Source organism: Mesoplodon mirus (genome assembly GCF_964341445.2).
Source record: "Mesoplodon mirus genome assembly, chromosome: 14".
Taxonomy (NCBI): domain Eukaryota; kingdom Metazoa; phylum Chordata; class Mammalia; order Artiodactyla; family Ziphiidae; genus Mesoplodon; species Mesoplodon mirus.
The window spans coordinates 29,213,398-29,228,135 of NC_138990.1; the positions used below are offsets into that span (position 1 = coordinate 29,213,398).

At 43.2% G+C, this 14,738-nt stretch overlaps 1 protein-coding gene across 1 annotated transcript; it reads left to right on the plus strand.

The window, feature by feature from the left end:
- Positions 1-808: 808 nt before the first annotated feature.
- RSAD2 (radical S-adenosyl methionine domain containing 2) lies at positions 809-14,431 on the plus strand (the record flags this gene model as incomplete). Its single annotated transcript, XM_082641795.1, has 6 exons — positions 809-1,157; positions 5,213-5,374; positions 6,861-7,090; positions 9,143-9,292; positions 12,266-12,298; positions 14,052-14,431. The coding sequence occupies 6 exons, from the start codon at positions 809-811 to the stop codon at positions 14,214-14,216; spliced, it is 1,089 nt and encodes a 362-aa protein (XP_082497921.1). The 3' UTR covers positions 14,217-14,431.
- Positions 14,432-14,738: the final 307 nt, after the last annotated feature.

A 14,738-nucleotide genomic window follows, 5' to 3' on the forward strand; every position in this document is an offset into this window, starting at 1 on the left:
AAAGAATCTGAAAAAGAGCAGATAGATATGTATAAGTGAATCACTTTGCGGACACCTAAAACTAACACAACGTTGTAAATCAACTAGACTTCAATTTTTTAAAAAAGGAAGCATCTTAGAAAAGCATCTGATTTTCCTATTGTCTATTAAAAATGGTATAGAAATGCATAGACATGCAGGGAAATACAATGTCTAAATTTGAACATGTAAAAATGCATACATTAAGATAAATTACTAAAGAAAGATTCGGGCATCAGTGTCATAATGTGCCTATGCGTTTTGACTGTGATCTGAAAGGGGATGCTGAGGCTCATGGAGTAGGGTCTCATCCTCCAAGGGTCATTCATTCTTTTCACTATTTGGCTCTCCTAACAAACTCTTGCTGAGTGCCCCCAGGTGAAGGGTGCTGGAGTAGACGCTTCTACATGTTATGTCATGCACAAGCAATACAACAGCTACAGACGTGGCTACGTCTCTGTCTAGTTCTGCTGCTATCTGCTAGGTCGAGATAGACATTAGATATCAATACCTTCTCCATCTGTATCCAGTTGGGAGGCTGTTATTTATACCCCTATTATTTACAGACAGAGGGAAGCAGCGGGGCAGGGGAAAGCAGATGTCAGTCTTAGTCTGAGCCTTCAGTCTTGGCCCTGTTCCAACTTTCATTTTCATGAAGAGAGAAATCGAAACTTGCGCTCAGCTGAGAGTTAGTCAAGGGAGGTGTGTCCCTCCTCCCCATGTGACAGGTTGCCAGGCACCTATAAAGTGAGCCTGCAGCTGCAGGGCAGCCTCAGGGCACTTGGTCACCATGTGGATGCTGGTACCCGTGTCATTCACTCTCAAGCTGCTGAGCGCCTTCGTGCAGCACCTGGGCTCCCTGTGGAGCAGCCTGGGGACCCTGTTCCCGCGGCTCAGGGCAGCATTCTGGCTGGCGGGGGGCAAGAAGAGCCAGCAGCAGCGGGGCAGGAGAAAACCAAGGAAGCCCAGCAGGGAAGACGAAGAGGACCGCGATCTGCCCATCACCCCCACCAGCGTTAATTATCACTTCACCCGCCAGTGCAATTACAAGTGTGGCTTCTGCTTCCACACGGCCAAAACGTCCTTCGTGCTGCCGCTGGCGGAGGCCAAGAGAGGCTTGCTGCTGCTGAAGGAAGCGGGTGAGTTCGGACCCAGAACGAGACCAGGGGCTCAGCTGGTCCGTGGCCGGCTGACAGGAGGGGGCTGGGAGCGCGCATGGGCTGGACGGTTCCCCCGGAACCCTAGCGGTTCCCACAGCACAGGGAGGATGCCCACCCGCCAGAGGATGCGGAGGTGAAGTTGGGGATGGGTGTCTAGGCCTTCCCAACCCGCAGAGTCGGTTGGCCTGGGGGTAACTGGAGCAAACCCATCCTCCTGACGCTTCTAAGCGAGCCGCGCCTGCACCTGCTGGGTCCCGGTCCGCCCAGCCCGCGGAACCAGGCAGGTCGGGAAGGTGGTGCTGAGCTCTGAGTCGGCCCGCAGCACTTGGGGTTTCCCAGAAACAGTTAAAGAGGAAGGTTGCAAACAAATACAAACACCTTGACTTAAGAAACGCAATAGTTGAATCTTTTATTTTGGATTATTTACGTGTTCTTACTATGAAACTTTAGGGAAACGATTTGCAACTCAAATAAGGCAATGACTTTGCTCTGGAGACTTTCTCACTCAGTGTCACCACGTCAGTAGCTCGAAGGCGTCTCAGAGAGACCCCAGCCTGTCCAGTTCTACGGTGACGTCTTCCGCTCCAGATCGGTCCTCCTTCTCTTCTTGTCCTCCTGTCTTCCCTAGAGCAACTTCGGCCACATCGCCAACTTTTTTTCTCAACTTGCTTGCCTTGTTTACTGACACGTAACGTGCCTTTGCACAGAGCTGCACACACCCAGGTAAACGGCACACAAATCTAGACAGAAAGCAGCAGGGCACCCAAAGCGCGGGCTCCCTTCCTGCCCGGGGTAACTACTAGCTCTTCTAACACACACTAGTTTTGCCGGATTTTGTGCTTGATACGGTGCGATCGCAGGCTTGCACTTTACTGGATCTGACTTATTTTGCTTTCCATACGCCTGCCCAGTTATCCACAGCTCATCCAATGCCTGACCCACCTTGCCGTTCCCATTGGGGTCTGGTTCAGGGTCTCATTATTTCTCACCAGGACTGTTGCAATTCATCTCATTGTCTCTGGGTCCCCTCTGAAAGCAACTTATCTTACTAAAATATATATTGTGATGGCTAGCTCCCCCACTTAGCTCTCTTGCATGGCTTCCAAGCCCAAACTTGTCAGCACAGGCTTCAAGCTCAGTGTTGCCATTCTTCACCCCAATTCCTGAAGGGCCCCAAGCTGTGGACACATCACGTGACACAGTTCTCCCCCACCTGCTGCATCATGGAGCCTGTGACTGCACTGTTCTCTCTTCCTGGAATGCCTGTCACCTCAGTCTCTGTTGGTGAACTTTCAAAGCTCCTTAGAATTATTTCTGGTCCTCGTCATGCAGAATGAATGCCCTCTCGCTTTCCTTTGTGATCCCATGGCATTTGTTACAAATGCATGTATTATAGCATGTTTTATTTATTTCATTTTTTTAATTGAATGAAAGATTCTTTAAATCCTATAACGCTTTACAGTTTTCAAAAGTTTCACACACATGATTTCATATAATCCTAATTATAACCCTTTTTCTCCCTAGCCCTATCTTGCCCCTCCCCCCTTCCCTCTTCCCACTGGTAACCACTAGTTTGTTCTCTATATCTGTGAGTTTGATTCTTTTTTGTTTTATTCACTAGTTTGTTGTATTATTTTAGATTCCACACATAAATGATATTATACAATATTTGTCTGATTTATTTCACTTAGCCTAATGCCCTCCAAGTCCATCCACGTTGCTGCAAATGGCAAAATTTCATTATTTTTTATGGCTGAGTAGTATTCCTTTGTGTATATATACCACATCTTCTTTATCCGTTCGTCTGTTGCTGGACACTTTTAAAAAAATGTAAAAGCTTTTGCACAGCAAAGGAAACCATTGACAAAATGAAAAGACAACCTATTGAGTGGGAGAAGATATTTGCAAATATGACCGGTAGAGGGTTAATAGCCAATATACATAAACAGCTGAGACAACTGAACATCAAAAAACAAACAACCCAGTTAAAAAATGGGCAGAACTGAATAGAAATTTTCCAAAGAGGAAATGCAGATGGCCAACAGGCACTTGAAAAGATGCTCAACACCACTAATCATCCGGGAAATGCAAATCAAAACCACAATGAGGTATCACCTCACACCAGTCAGAATGGCCATCATCAAAAAGTCCATAAATAACAAATGCTGGAGAAGGTGTGGAGACAAGGGAAACCTCGTACACTGTTGGTGGGAATGTAAATTGGTGCAGACACTGTGGAGAACAGTATGGAGGTTCCTTAAAAAACTAAAAATAGAATTACCATATGACCCAACAATTCCAGTTCTGGATATATATCAGAAAGAAGTAAAAACACTAATTTGAAGAGATACATGCACCCCAATGTTCATAGCAGCATTATTTACATTGCCAAGGTATGGAAGCAACCTAAGTGTCTACTGCAGCATATTTAACATTGTGCTCTTGTGTTTTGTTTTTAATATCTGGGTCCCCAAAGAGTTTGAGTTCCAAGGTTGAAACCTAGCATTCTGCTTATCCTTCTGCCTAGCAAAATATCTAGAAGGTAATAGGAGTCTAATGAATGTTTTTGAATGGATGAATTAGTGCATGAATGAACAAATGGAGAGAGGTCTGGGGTTATGGAATGAACTTAGCGTCTTGATTCACAAGGCCAGGGTTTGAGTTCCTGCTCCATCACTTAAACAATGTGTCAAGACATTTAACTTTCTGCATATCAGTTTAATATTCTTTAAAATAGAGACAATAGTGATAACTCATATATCAACCTTAAAAAGTTGTTACAAGGCACAAATAAATAAATGCTCATATGTTTTTTAATAGAGTATAAACTATTACAGTTATAATTAATACTTTTATATCATGACCTCTCAATTTTAAGTAAATAAAACCAAAGTTAGTTAAAATGGCTAAGGTATAGTATGCATGATGTGTCCTGTAAGTAAGATTTCTGGCAAATAGAGGAAAATCTATTTTGGTGACTATTGAAATTTTAAATTTATTGTTAAATTTAAACAATAAATGTACATTACATTTAAAATTAAAATTACTGCTCTGGCTGAAGATGCTTCTACAATATATTATTTACTTCTTTGGCTTTTTTTTTTTTTTTTTTTTGGCTTAGTTGGGTCTTTGTTGCTGCACGCGGGCTTTCTCTAGTTGCAGCAAGGGGGGCTACTCTTCGTTGCAGTGCTCGGCCTTCTCATTGCAGTGGCTTCTCTTGTTGTGGAGCACAGGCTCTAGGTGTGTGGGCTCAGTAGCTGTGGCGCACGGGCTCAGTTGCTCCACGGCATCTGGGATCTTCCCACACCAGGGCTCGAACCCATGTCCCCTGAACTGGCAGGTAGATTCTTAACTGCTGCATCACCAGGGAAGCCCACTTCTTTGGCTTTTAAACAGAGCAGACTAAATAGAACTCAACCGTCATGAGCATCAGCTATTGATCTGTGCTGTGACAGGATGGCTTGTATGTTGGCACCACTGTGAATCAATTATTCCTCATCTGAACTCTTAGTAACATCTCTGCATCCCGTTCCTTCAGTTTTCTCGTTCTTTCATCCCCTCTAACCTAATCCCCAGACTCATCACGGGCTACACCACTGGCCAATACACTGTTTCACTTTCTCTAGTTATCTGCCCCTATTTAACCACACTTTTGGGGAATCGTATTTTTATTGGATAATAATGTTCATCATGCAAGCCACCTCCTAGCATGTTAGCTTATAAATAGTGAGACGCTATCATTTACCACTGCCCCATTGTAGAAACGTCTAAGAGTAAAAGAGGGTGCTAGGAAAAACCAACTGATGAGATTTGGTCCTCCATAAACCGGGACTGTGCTGGGAAAGCTAGGATGGAGGGCGACCCTGCACACTTAGAAAGGTCAAAGGCTTTGGAGCTTGGGCGGACGTCCTAGCTCCATTTTTCTCTCATCTCATTCTATTACATTGAGAAAATACTACTTTTGCCATTAAAATAATAATGGATGTTGGTGAAGTGGAAAAATAGAAGGAAAAGCCATGCTCTGTCTGTCCCAGGTATGGAAAAGATCAACTTCTCCGGCGGAGAGCCATTCCTCCACGACCGGGGCAGATACCTTGGCCAGCTGGTGAAGTTCTGCAAACAGGAGCTGCAACTGCCCAGCGTGAGCGTAGTGAGCAACGGGAGCCTGATCCAGGAGAGGTGGTTCCAGAACTACGGTGAGAGCCTCGCGTGGCACGTGACTGCCGCCTCTGTCACTGTCTGTTGCTCTATTTCCCTCCATCCCGGGCTTTAGGCCAGGCCTCTGGGGATCCAAAGGGAGGAAGAAACAAGTGGGCTTACTCTAATCTCTTTTCAAGCTGGTAGGGCTCTAAGTAAACAAGTATGGTAAGGCAGATAACAGAACAGACTAGCCCCAGAACTCTTACATACATTATCAGTGTAGCTAGTTTTAGCTGAGCCGCTAGTGGGGAGAATTAACGCAGTGTACAGTTTTGCAAGCCCTGACCTTATCATTTGCTATTCTTGTTTAATTTTTAAAGTATTTTCGGAAATAACTCTATTTTAGTAGTCTCGTGTACAAATTAAGCGATTAGACTAAAACAGTCGTTCTCACCTTTGGCTGCATATTTGGCTACTGAGGAACTTTATAAATATCTGTACTGGGACTGGACTGCAGACTAATTATATCAGAGCCTCGTGGTATGTGGACAGGCCAACTTGGGATGCTCCAAGGGATTCCACTCTACGACTCAGGGTTACAAACCCCTGGTCCTAAGACTGGGAAGCTAAGTTTTACATAGATGTTAATATTCAGTACCTGGAATTTAGGAGGCACCTGAAAAATGTTAGCTATTATTACTACTATCATTTGGAGAAACAGTTCTAGCTGAACTCTTAGAGTGTGCTTTGCTTTGTGTAAGTTGTTTGAGCCTTGAAATCATCCAAAGGGTAGTTGCATTTGCAATCTGTTGAGGACATGCACAGGAGATCTCTGATAAAATCCTCCTTCCAAGATGATGAAGAAGTGGATGTGGATCCGCAGGGTGTGGATGTGGGTAGAACAGCCCACCTGAGGAAGGTTATCAGGAAGACCACAGGGCAATGGGTCAACATCAAAATGACTGTGAAGGGAGTCACTCAGTGAAAGAGGGGGTCAGAAGTTCAAAAGTAAGCTTTGGGAACCAGATTCAGAGAGATAAGACAAGGTTAGGGCAGGATGGGCTCCACATGCTGTCAATATGGTATAAAGAGTAGGGACCAGGAGGGTTGCTGCACCTTTGGGTCAAAAGCTCAAATGTTGTACGGGACAGGTGGTGCAAATTAGTGAATTTGGAAGTGCATAAAAAAAAAGGATCATTAGTGGTAGGGGGACAAAAAGGAAGTATAAGGACTATTAATAGTGGACACGTGGACAGCCACTTATGAACTTCCGTTGATCTTTGTCCTATTTGGGAGTTCAAGGTTAGTGTCGCCATATGCTCAAATTTTTAAAGATACATCATAAATCTACATTCTATGTTAAATCTACCCCCCAAAAAATAGTTGCAAACAGTTTGAAATAGTTTTAGATGTCTGGAGGAACAAACAAAATGTCTATGTCTACCTATGTGGTCCATAAGGCTCCAATTCTCCACCTCTGGCTTAAAGGCCTGTGTCTGCATCCTTGGATGGAAAAGCCTAATGGTGATGGTTTTCCCTCAGGGGAATATTTGGACATTCTCGCCATCTCCTGCGACAGCTTTGACGAGCAGGTCAATGTCCTTATTGGCCGTGGTCAAGGAAACAAGAACCACGTGGAAAATCTCCAAAAACTGAGGACGTGGTGCAAAGATTACAGAGTGGCCTTCAAGATAAATTCTGTCATCAATCGATTCAACGTGGACGAGGACATGAAGGAACAGATTAAAGCCCTGAACCCCATCCGCTGGAAGGTACATACCGTGTTGCTTTTGCTGGTTGTAATTAAGAGAACGGTCAGGAGAGACTTGCTTCGGCAAAACCAGAAATGATAAGGATACAGAGAACTATGGACTCAGAGAGCCAGCTGGGAAAGCAGGCCCTTGGTCCTTCTTTCAGCTCTGCTAAACATTAACTACTTACATTCTCTTTGCCTCAATTTCCCCCTTATAACTGATTTCCTTCTGGGAAATTGTGAAAGTAAATATAAAAGAATATGAAAAGTGCTTGGAGATATTCTGAAGAATATGTTCATAGGAAGTCTAACTCGTATGTGTTTATTAAAATAATAAGACTGATTTGTCTTAAAAACTCTTGGCTTATTTATAAATGGGTATGTGGTCTTCATAAATTATTTTAGTTCATTTTTCATAGAACTATTAGAAGCTATTGGGAGAAAGGCCATCCCCAAGTGGTAGTGAAATTCATTCCCAAGATTCATTCACCCAGATGTGTGCTTTAAGACTTAGCCCCACTATCAGCTACTAAAAAGTCTAAGGTTCAAATATGCATAAGCCAATTCAAAGTGACTTACAGCACCCACCATGCACAGATGCTTACAAAGAATTATAAACTGAAGGTTTCTGCCCCTGGCTGTTCTTCAGAATGAACTCAGGGAACTGTTTCAAATCAGCTTCTTGGGCCTCATCCTATACCCACTATCCTGAAACAGATTAGCAGGAGGGTTTGTGTGAATATGTATTCTTAACAAGCTGCCCTGATGATTGCTATGCAGGTATCCAAAGTCTGTGCCTGACCCCAGACTAATGCAACTAAAGATAACATGTAGAATTCAATTCTAGCAAGTAAAAGAGTTAAAGAAAACTCTTGTAATATAAAGCTATGTGTGCTGGGATAATGTGGCAGGGTGAAACAGGCAAGGTTTATTTCTGCCAAAGAGCCAGGAAGACTTCCTGTAGGAGGAGGTATTTGGCTCCTGCTCGGACAGAGGGACAGAATTTCCACAAGTAGGGAAGGAATTCCTGTCTAGACACCAAGAAAACCTTTCCTATTAAAGCTGCCTGGGACGTGCTGTTAATCCCACGTTAGCATTCAGAGAAGGGTTTGGAGATGGGAAAGGGATTAATGTGTGTTATTTTCCTGAGGTTATCCTGTAATATGTGGAAGTGGATTATGGGAAACAAGAAATGTTTCTTACTTTAAAAAGTTTTAATTTGTATGTTGAACTTGAGGTTTGGTTATATATGTAAGCAAGCTGGAATATCAGCCACTCTCCCAGGTCCAGGAGGAACTGAAAACAGCTACAGAAACAGGGGTGATGGCAGGACCCCAGGCTATGACCCACTGTGTGGAGGCGTCGGAGGAGAGCCAGAGGGCTAAGCTTCAAGCTCTTAGATTTCCCTTCTAGAGCCCCCTGCCGGTCAGCACTCATGTGCTATACTTATACATTATAAATACATATTATATATATTTTTTCTCATAGCTTTGGTTTGCTCATGGCTCCTTGTCACTTCTTCTCTATCTCTTCTCCAATCTTTTGACTCCTACTCTGGCTTCCACTTACCTGATTCACTCCAGAATTGCCTTTTCAAAATTCTGACTTTTTTTGGAGGGAGAGGATTAGCTGCTGTCCGTTTAGAAAACAGTTTTTGCATCAGATCACTGAGGTCTGCAGGATGCACATTGATGTAAACCTGGATCAGGTGTCAACTGTTATGCAATTGCTCATGTGGTTCAGAACCTGGTCCCCCAGGCAGTCCTCCGCTGGAGGCCCTGGGCTTGCAGGCAACCATTATTTTGTAGTCTGAAAATATTAGGTTATAAGACTAAATCAAATGTAATCTAGACCAGTTTTTAAAAATTTATATTTTGGGAATGTTTGGGTTTCTAGTACCATATCCCTAAATTTCAGGGCATGTTCTCATTTCTCCAGAGCAGTGTCTTTCTAGAATGTTCCCTAGTTGGAGGAGTCTTCTTTGCTCAGGAGAGGTTCAGGGAGAAATGAGATTTGGGGCAAAGAGAGATGGAAAGCTCTTCCCAAAGCCAAGACCACACTTGTGTTTCAGGTCTTCCAATGCCTCATAATTGAAGGTGAGAATTCTGGAGAAGATGCTCTGAGAGAAGCAGAACCGTTCGTGATAAGTGATGAAGAGTTTGAAGCGTTCTTGGACCGCCACAAAGACGTGCCCTGCCTGGTGCCCGAGTCTAACCAGAAGGTTGTATGAAGCAAACGTTGTTTTGTTCCCCATCACACATTTAGCTCCAAAGAGGAAAGTGTCTCCACCAAGGGCTGCACACACTGTGGCTTTGGAGGGTTTGTGCGGAGAGATGGGAGTAGTCTCAGGGCTGAGGTGGAAGTTTCACTAGATCTTTAGGTTTCCAGTGTGAAAAATTGGATCCACCCTGTTAGTCCAAATGTACGTTTCATGTAGGTTAAACAGTGTCAGCCAAAGCACATCTACAGTTTGCAGCTTCCAGATGTTATCTGAGACAGAGTAAATAATCACTGTGTTCTCAGAAGCTAAAGAAAAAAAGAACTTATTCAAAGCTACATTACTGCAGTGTTAGGGACAGGAGTAAAAAATTGAAGGTAGCCTGATATTCAACATACAGAGAACAGGTAAGCTCATGTTCCCTGTATGGAATGTTATACTGACTATATAACCTATTTCAAAGAATATTAGGGAACAAGGATAAATTTGCAGGATATAATATTAGGTACAAATGAAGAACTATAGGCAAAATCCATTTGACCTTTAATCCTAATGTGCAAAAAAGTGTGTATGTACACATCCCATGGTCATCATGGGATAATGGGATTATCAGTCATTTTTGTTTACCTTGATAACCGTTTGGACTTTAAATTTTTCTAAAATAGGTAGTTTTATTATTTTTAAAGTATTTAAAGATCAAAAGCTTTCCCCCATCTTCCACCAAAGAATATACATGCAGCAAAATCTCTCCCTCATATGCTTACATCGTATTAGAAATTTGAGAACAAGGATTCATTCCTTATACTTCAGACTTCTGAGTAATGTTGACCAGAGTACAAATAAGAAAATTCCTGAATGGGGTCAGAGCAGCTTTTGAAAAGAAGACAGAGAACAGAGGAGGATACTCATATCTATACACTATTTTATTTGACTTTTTAAAATTTGTCTTAATTACATAGGTAATGTGAGATCAAAGAAAATATGTCACAAATTACTGCTTTTTGAGCACTTCACAGAGGCTTCCTTCATGAGCCAGAAATATTACCCCCATTTTAGAAACTCTGAGGCTGAGTCATAGGGTTAACTGACGTCACCTACATGACAGAAAGGGTTAGCTGACCTCACTCAAGTCAGAGGTAAAGTGAGCTGATCTCACCTACATGAGAGGCGTGGTTAGCTGAACTCATCTGTGTCAAAGGTACAGTTAACTGACCTCATCTATGTCAGAGGTATATTAACTGACATCATCTGTGTCAGAGGTGAAGTTAGCTGACCTAACCTGTGACAGAGGTAGAGTTAGCTGACCTAACCCATGTCAGAGGCAGGGTTAACTCACCTCCCTTAGAGCCCAGCAAGGGACAAACTGGGGTTTGGATAACTCCAAAGCCTGAGAAGCTTACTAGTCAGTTCATTTCAAACTTCATTGTACAGACAACCCTCCAGGCAGGGTCTTGGTAAAACGCAGATTTAGAGTTAACAGGGTTGGGGAAGTTATTGAGAGGAGGTGACCACTATTTGACCCAGAGCTGGACTGGGAAAACTGGAGGCTCCTAACCCCTCCTCTGTCTTCAGGACGTACACTCCCACGGTGAGACCATCTGGATGGTACATGTAACTGAACCCAGCTCAGGCTTCTCTATAAACTTTTAAGACTAGCAGAGGGTACTAAGGTCTTCTCTTCTTGCAGGTCACCCAAGACAAGCTTTGTATGTCGGTTCCCTTGCATTGGTGAGGTCAGCTCACTTTACCTCTGACATAGGTGAAGTCAGCGAACCCTGCCTCTCATGTAAGTGAGGTCAGCTGACTATACCTGACGGAGGTGAGGTCAGTTAACTATATCTCTGACATAGGTGAGCTCAGCTAACTTTATCTCCAATGTAGGTGAGGTCAGCTAACCATGCCTCTAATGTAGATGAGGTCGGTGAACTCTGCCTCTGACATAGGTGGGGTCAGCTCACTTTACCACTGACGTGGGTAAGGTTTCACCCAGGGAACTCCCAAGTTTGCAAACCAGCAAGCAGGTCTGAGGTGGACCCATGATTCAGCACTTTAACCAGCTCCCAGGTGATGCTGATGCCTGGCCCACCTCCAGACATTCAGGAACAAGGTCCCGAACTGGCCATGCACAGGAGTTGGCAAACTACAGCCCGTGGGACAAACCCAGAATGCAAGCCAAGAATGGTTGGAAAAAAAATCAAAACAAGAATGACATCTGTGACTCATGAAAAGTATATGAAATGCAATTTCAAGGTCGATAAGGAAGGTTTCAGTGGAACGCAGCCACGCTTGCTCTCTAAGCATTGTCCACGTGGCTTTTAGTTGCCACAGAGACCACATGGTCTATGAGGCTGAAAATATTTACTCTCTGTCCCTTTACAGAAAAATGTTTGCAGACTCCTACCTATATGGGGTGTGTATAGAGTGTATAACTTCCTATGAGAGTGTAGGCACACTCTTTATATACCTATAGAAGGCATAACTAGTTACAAGTAATGTAAGTAATACTAAAATCCTCAGATAAGCTCCCAGGTAATAGCATTAAAGGGATTCTGCTTTATTCACTGAAAAGGGGGTCCATCAGAGGCATGGCAGACACAGGGAATATTGACCAATGAAGGACAGGGTTCCCCAGAGCCGGAGGAAATGGGGAAGTTAGCCTGGGGGTTTCACTGTCAGCGGAGCTTTCAGAGTGGCATGTGACCCTTCCAGCATGGGGCAGAAACCAGCCAGCTAGAATCTGCTGGAATCCAAATGGACACAAACAGATGGCTTGGAGATGAGTGTTAGGTGGGTATGGGGCACTGGCAGATGGCTCACCTTGTAAGGGACGCATCTAAAGACACTCAAGAGATTTAAGAAATGTGGCCTCCAGAAATAATAAAGCACAAACGAACAAACGCGGTAAGACAGACAGTTGAGCATACATACTGAAAAATATGCTTGAAACTAAATTGGTGTGTAATTTCTGCTTTGCAGATGAGAGATTCCTACCTTATTCTGGATGAATATGTGAGTATGTCTAATGCATTATAAAATGACCCCTTAAAAATTCATTCAGCAGCAAGATCAGGGTTGAGTTATAATCAGCATAACCATTTAGTCCATATTCATTCTATTTGGCCAGCATTTCATATTTTTATTGTCACTGACTAACATTAATATTATAGAGCCCTTACTTCGCTGTGTCCATCTCTGAGCTAAGGGGCTGGGCAGGCATTGGCTTGAATCTGATCCCAGTGTTTGCACACACCCACACTCGATGGTCTTTTCCCTATGGCTATGGATCCATGGATGTCCCATGGAGCTGACATCACACAAAGCAGAGTCCTTTGTTATGCCATCTTCGGCTGGGTTCTCTGGTCAAGGGGCACCCAGGGATCTTTGCAGGAAGGACATGTCACACTTGACGTTATTGCCTTTAATACCTCAGATGCTGCCAGCTTGTCCTCTGACCGATAGCTCTTGGCTTTGGAGAGAAGAGGTTACAGTTCCTCTCCAAAAGCCACTGGTACCTTCCTACCCCACTGCCTTCCAAAGGCAGAGATACACCAACATTCTCCAAACTGAAAAACAAATCACTTCTCCCTTTCCTTGTCTCTTTTTCTTTTCTTTTTCTGTCCCAGTTCATAAACTTTTGCCAATATTTCTAGCACTGGACAAATAATTCCATTCAAAGATCTGTTTTTAAGAAATGAGCTCCAACAAGAACCATGGCTTTTCCATATTTAAACTGAATTTGGTGTTTCGAGAAATGCTTACTGTGACTTTTGATATTTTATTATTTTCAAGTTAATCATTGATGATTCACAGTCATTCATTTGTTGTCAATATGTACTTTCTTTAAGGAGAAGAGGGGAAAGGGTGGTAACACAAATGTTCAGTTCATGGGTTCAAGGTAGAGAGGAAAAGTCAAACGGAATTTATGTTTGGAATACCATGACTGGCTGGGGATTTTTTTTTTTTTTTTTTTTTTTTTTTTTTTTGCTGGGGATTTTGACCAATGTTCCTCCACAAACTCTCTGGTTTCTGTATAGCTGGAATAAATAGAGTGGGAACAAAATTTACTTTTGGCAATCTAAGAACATTTTGATCCAACAAGTGTTACTACAAAATTCTGTATGCCATCGTAGGTCATAGAGGTGTGAAGATCTGGTTCCTCTCTGTAAGATGCTTAATTTAGGATAAAAACCAAGACCCTTAGCAGGGCATGTGCTACTCTTCTTGATGTGGGACCTGCCCGCCTCTGTAGCACCTTTCTTACCATGCTATCTCCCTTTCTTAAAAGAAGTGTTTACACTTTTTTTTTTAATTTACACTTTTTTTCTTTTTTTTTCCTGCACACACAGTTTTCACTCCAGCAATATCATCTACCTGAAATTTCCCAAACTCACCGTACTGTTTCACCTTTCTGGGCTTTTACGATATTGTTCTCTCTAGCTTCCAATTTCAAAACATAATCTAGATGGCAACATTTTTTGGAAACCTTTCCTGATTACCCCGCCCCCCAATGGAGGGACAGGCACGTGTATATAATTCTGTTTATCATGCCCTTACCTGGTCTCAGGTGTTCACGTGGGTGATGGGAGCTGGGGTTGAGTACAGAGATGGTGTCCCCAGTGTTCAACGTCCCCAGTGAAGCATCTGGTTCACAGCTCTCCACAAACATCTGTTGAAATGATCGGAACATCAAAAGTCATTTTGAGTTGATCCCCCGAATTGGGTTTTACAGGAAATATCCCAATTTCTGTCATGAATTTCCTAGATGCGCTTCGTGAACTGCAGAAACGGGCGGAAGGATCCTTCCACGTCCATCCTGGATGTTGGCGTAGAAGAAGCTATAAAATTCAGCGGCTTTGATGAAAAGATGTTTCTCAAGCGAGGAGGGAAATACGTATGGAGCAAGGCGGACCTGAAGCTGGACTGGTAAAGCTGAAGGCTGAACAACCTTCAGCCCATCTGTGGGGACCGCCCTGGCACTCAGCACGTGGCTGCCTTGCTTCCCGTAGGCACTGCCAGCGGCCCCAATTTCGATTTTCAGTCGCACGTGGAATCTGATTGCCTGTGGTAACTGAACAGATAAATAACTGGGAAATAACTGGGAAAATTGAAATCCTTAGAACATGCAAGACCATTAACTTTAGTTAAGTAGCTTATTATGGATTTAATTTTTGAGTAGTGTTTACTGTGACTCCTATATTTCCATTTTGAAGTCATTTTTCTAGTCCTTTCATTTGATAGTTATTTTCCCATCTGGAAAAATTACAAATTATCTCCCCCGATTATTTCTGCTTGCGGTGAGGCTCTTTCTTTTTCGGCCTTTATATCACTGCAATCTTGGACTTTTTACCCAGAAGTTTAGAAATAGTCCATACATGTTTCAAAGAATAAGAAATGATCATCTTACCAGGCTTTGATAAGTACCTAGAAGGAGATAACTCATCTCCCCGGG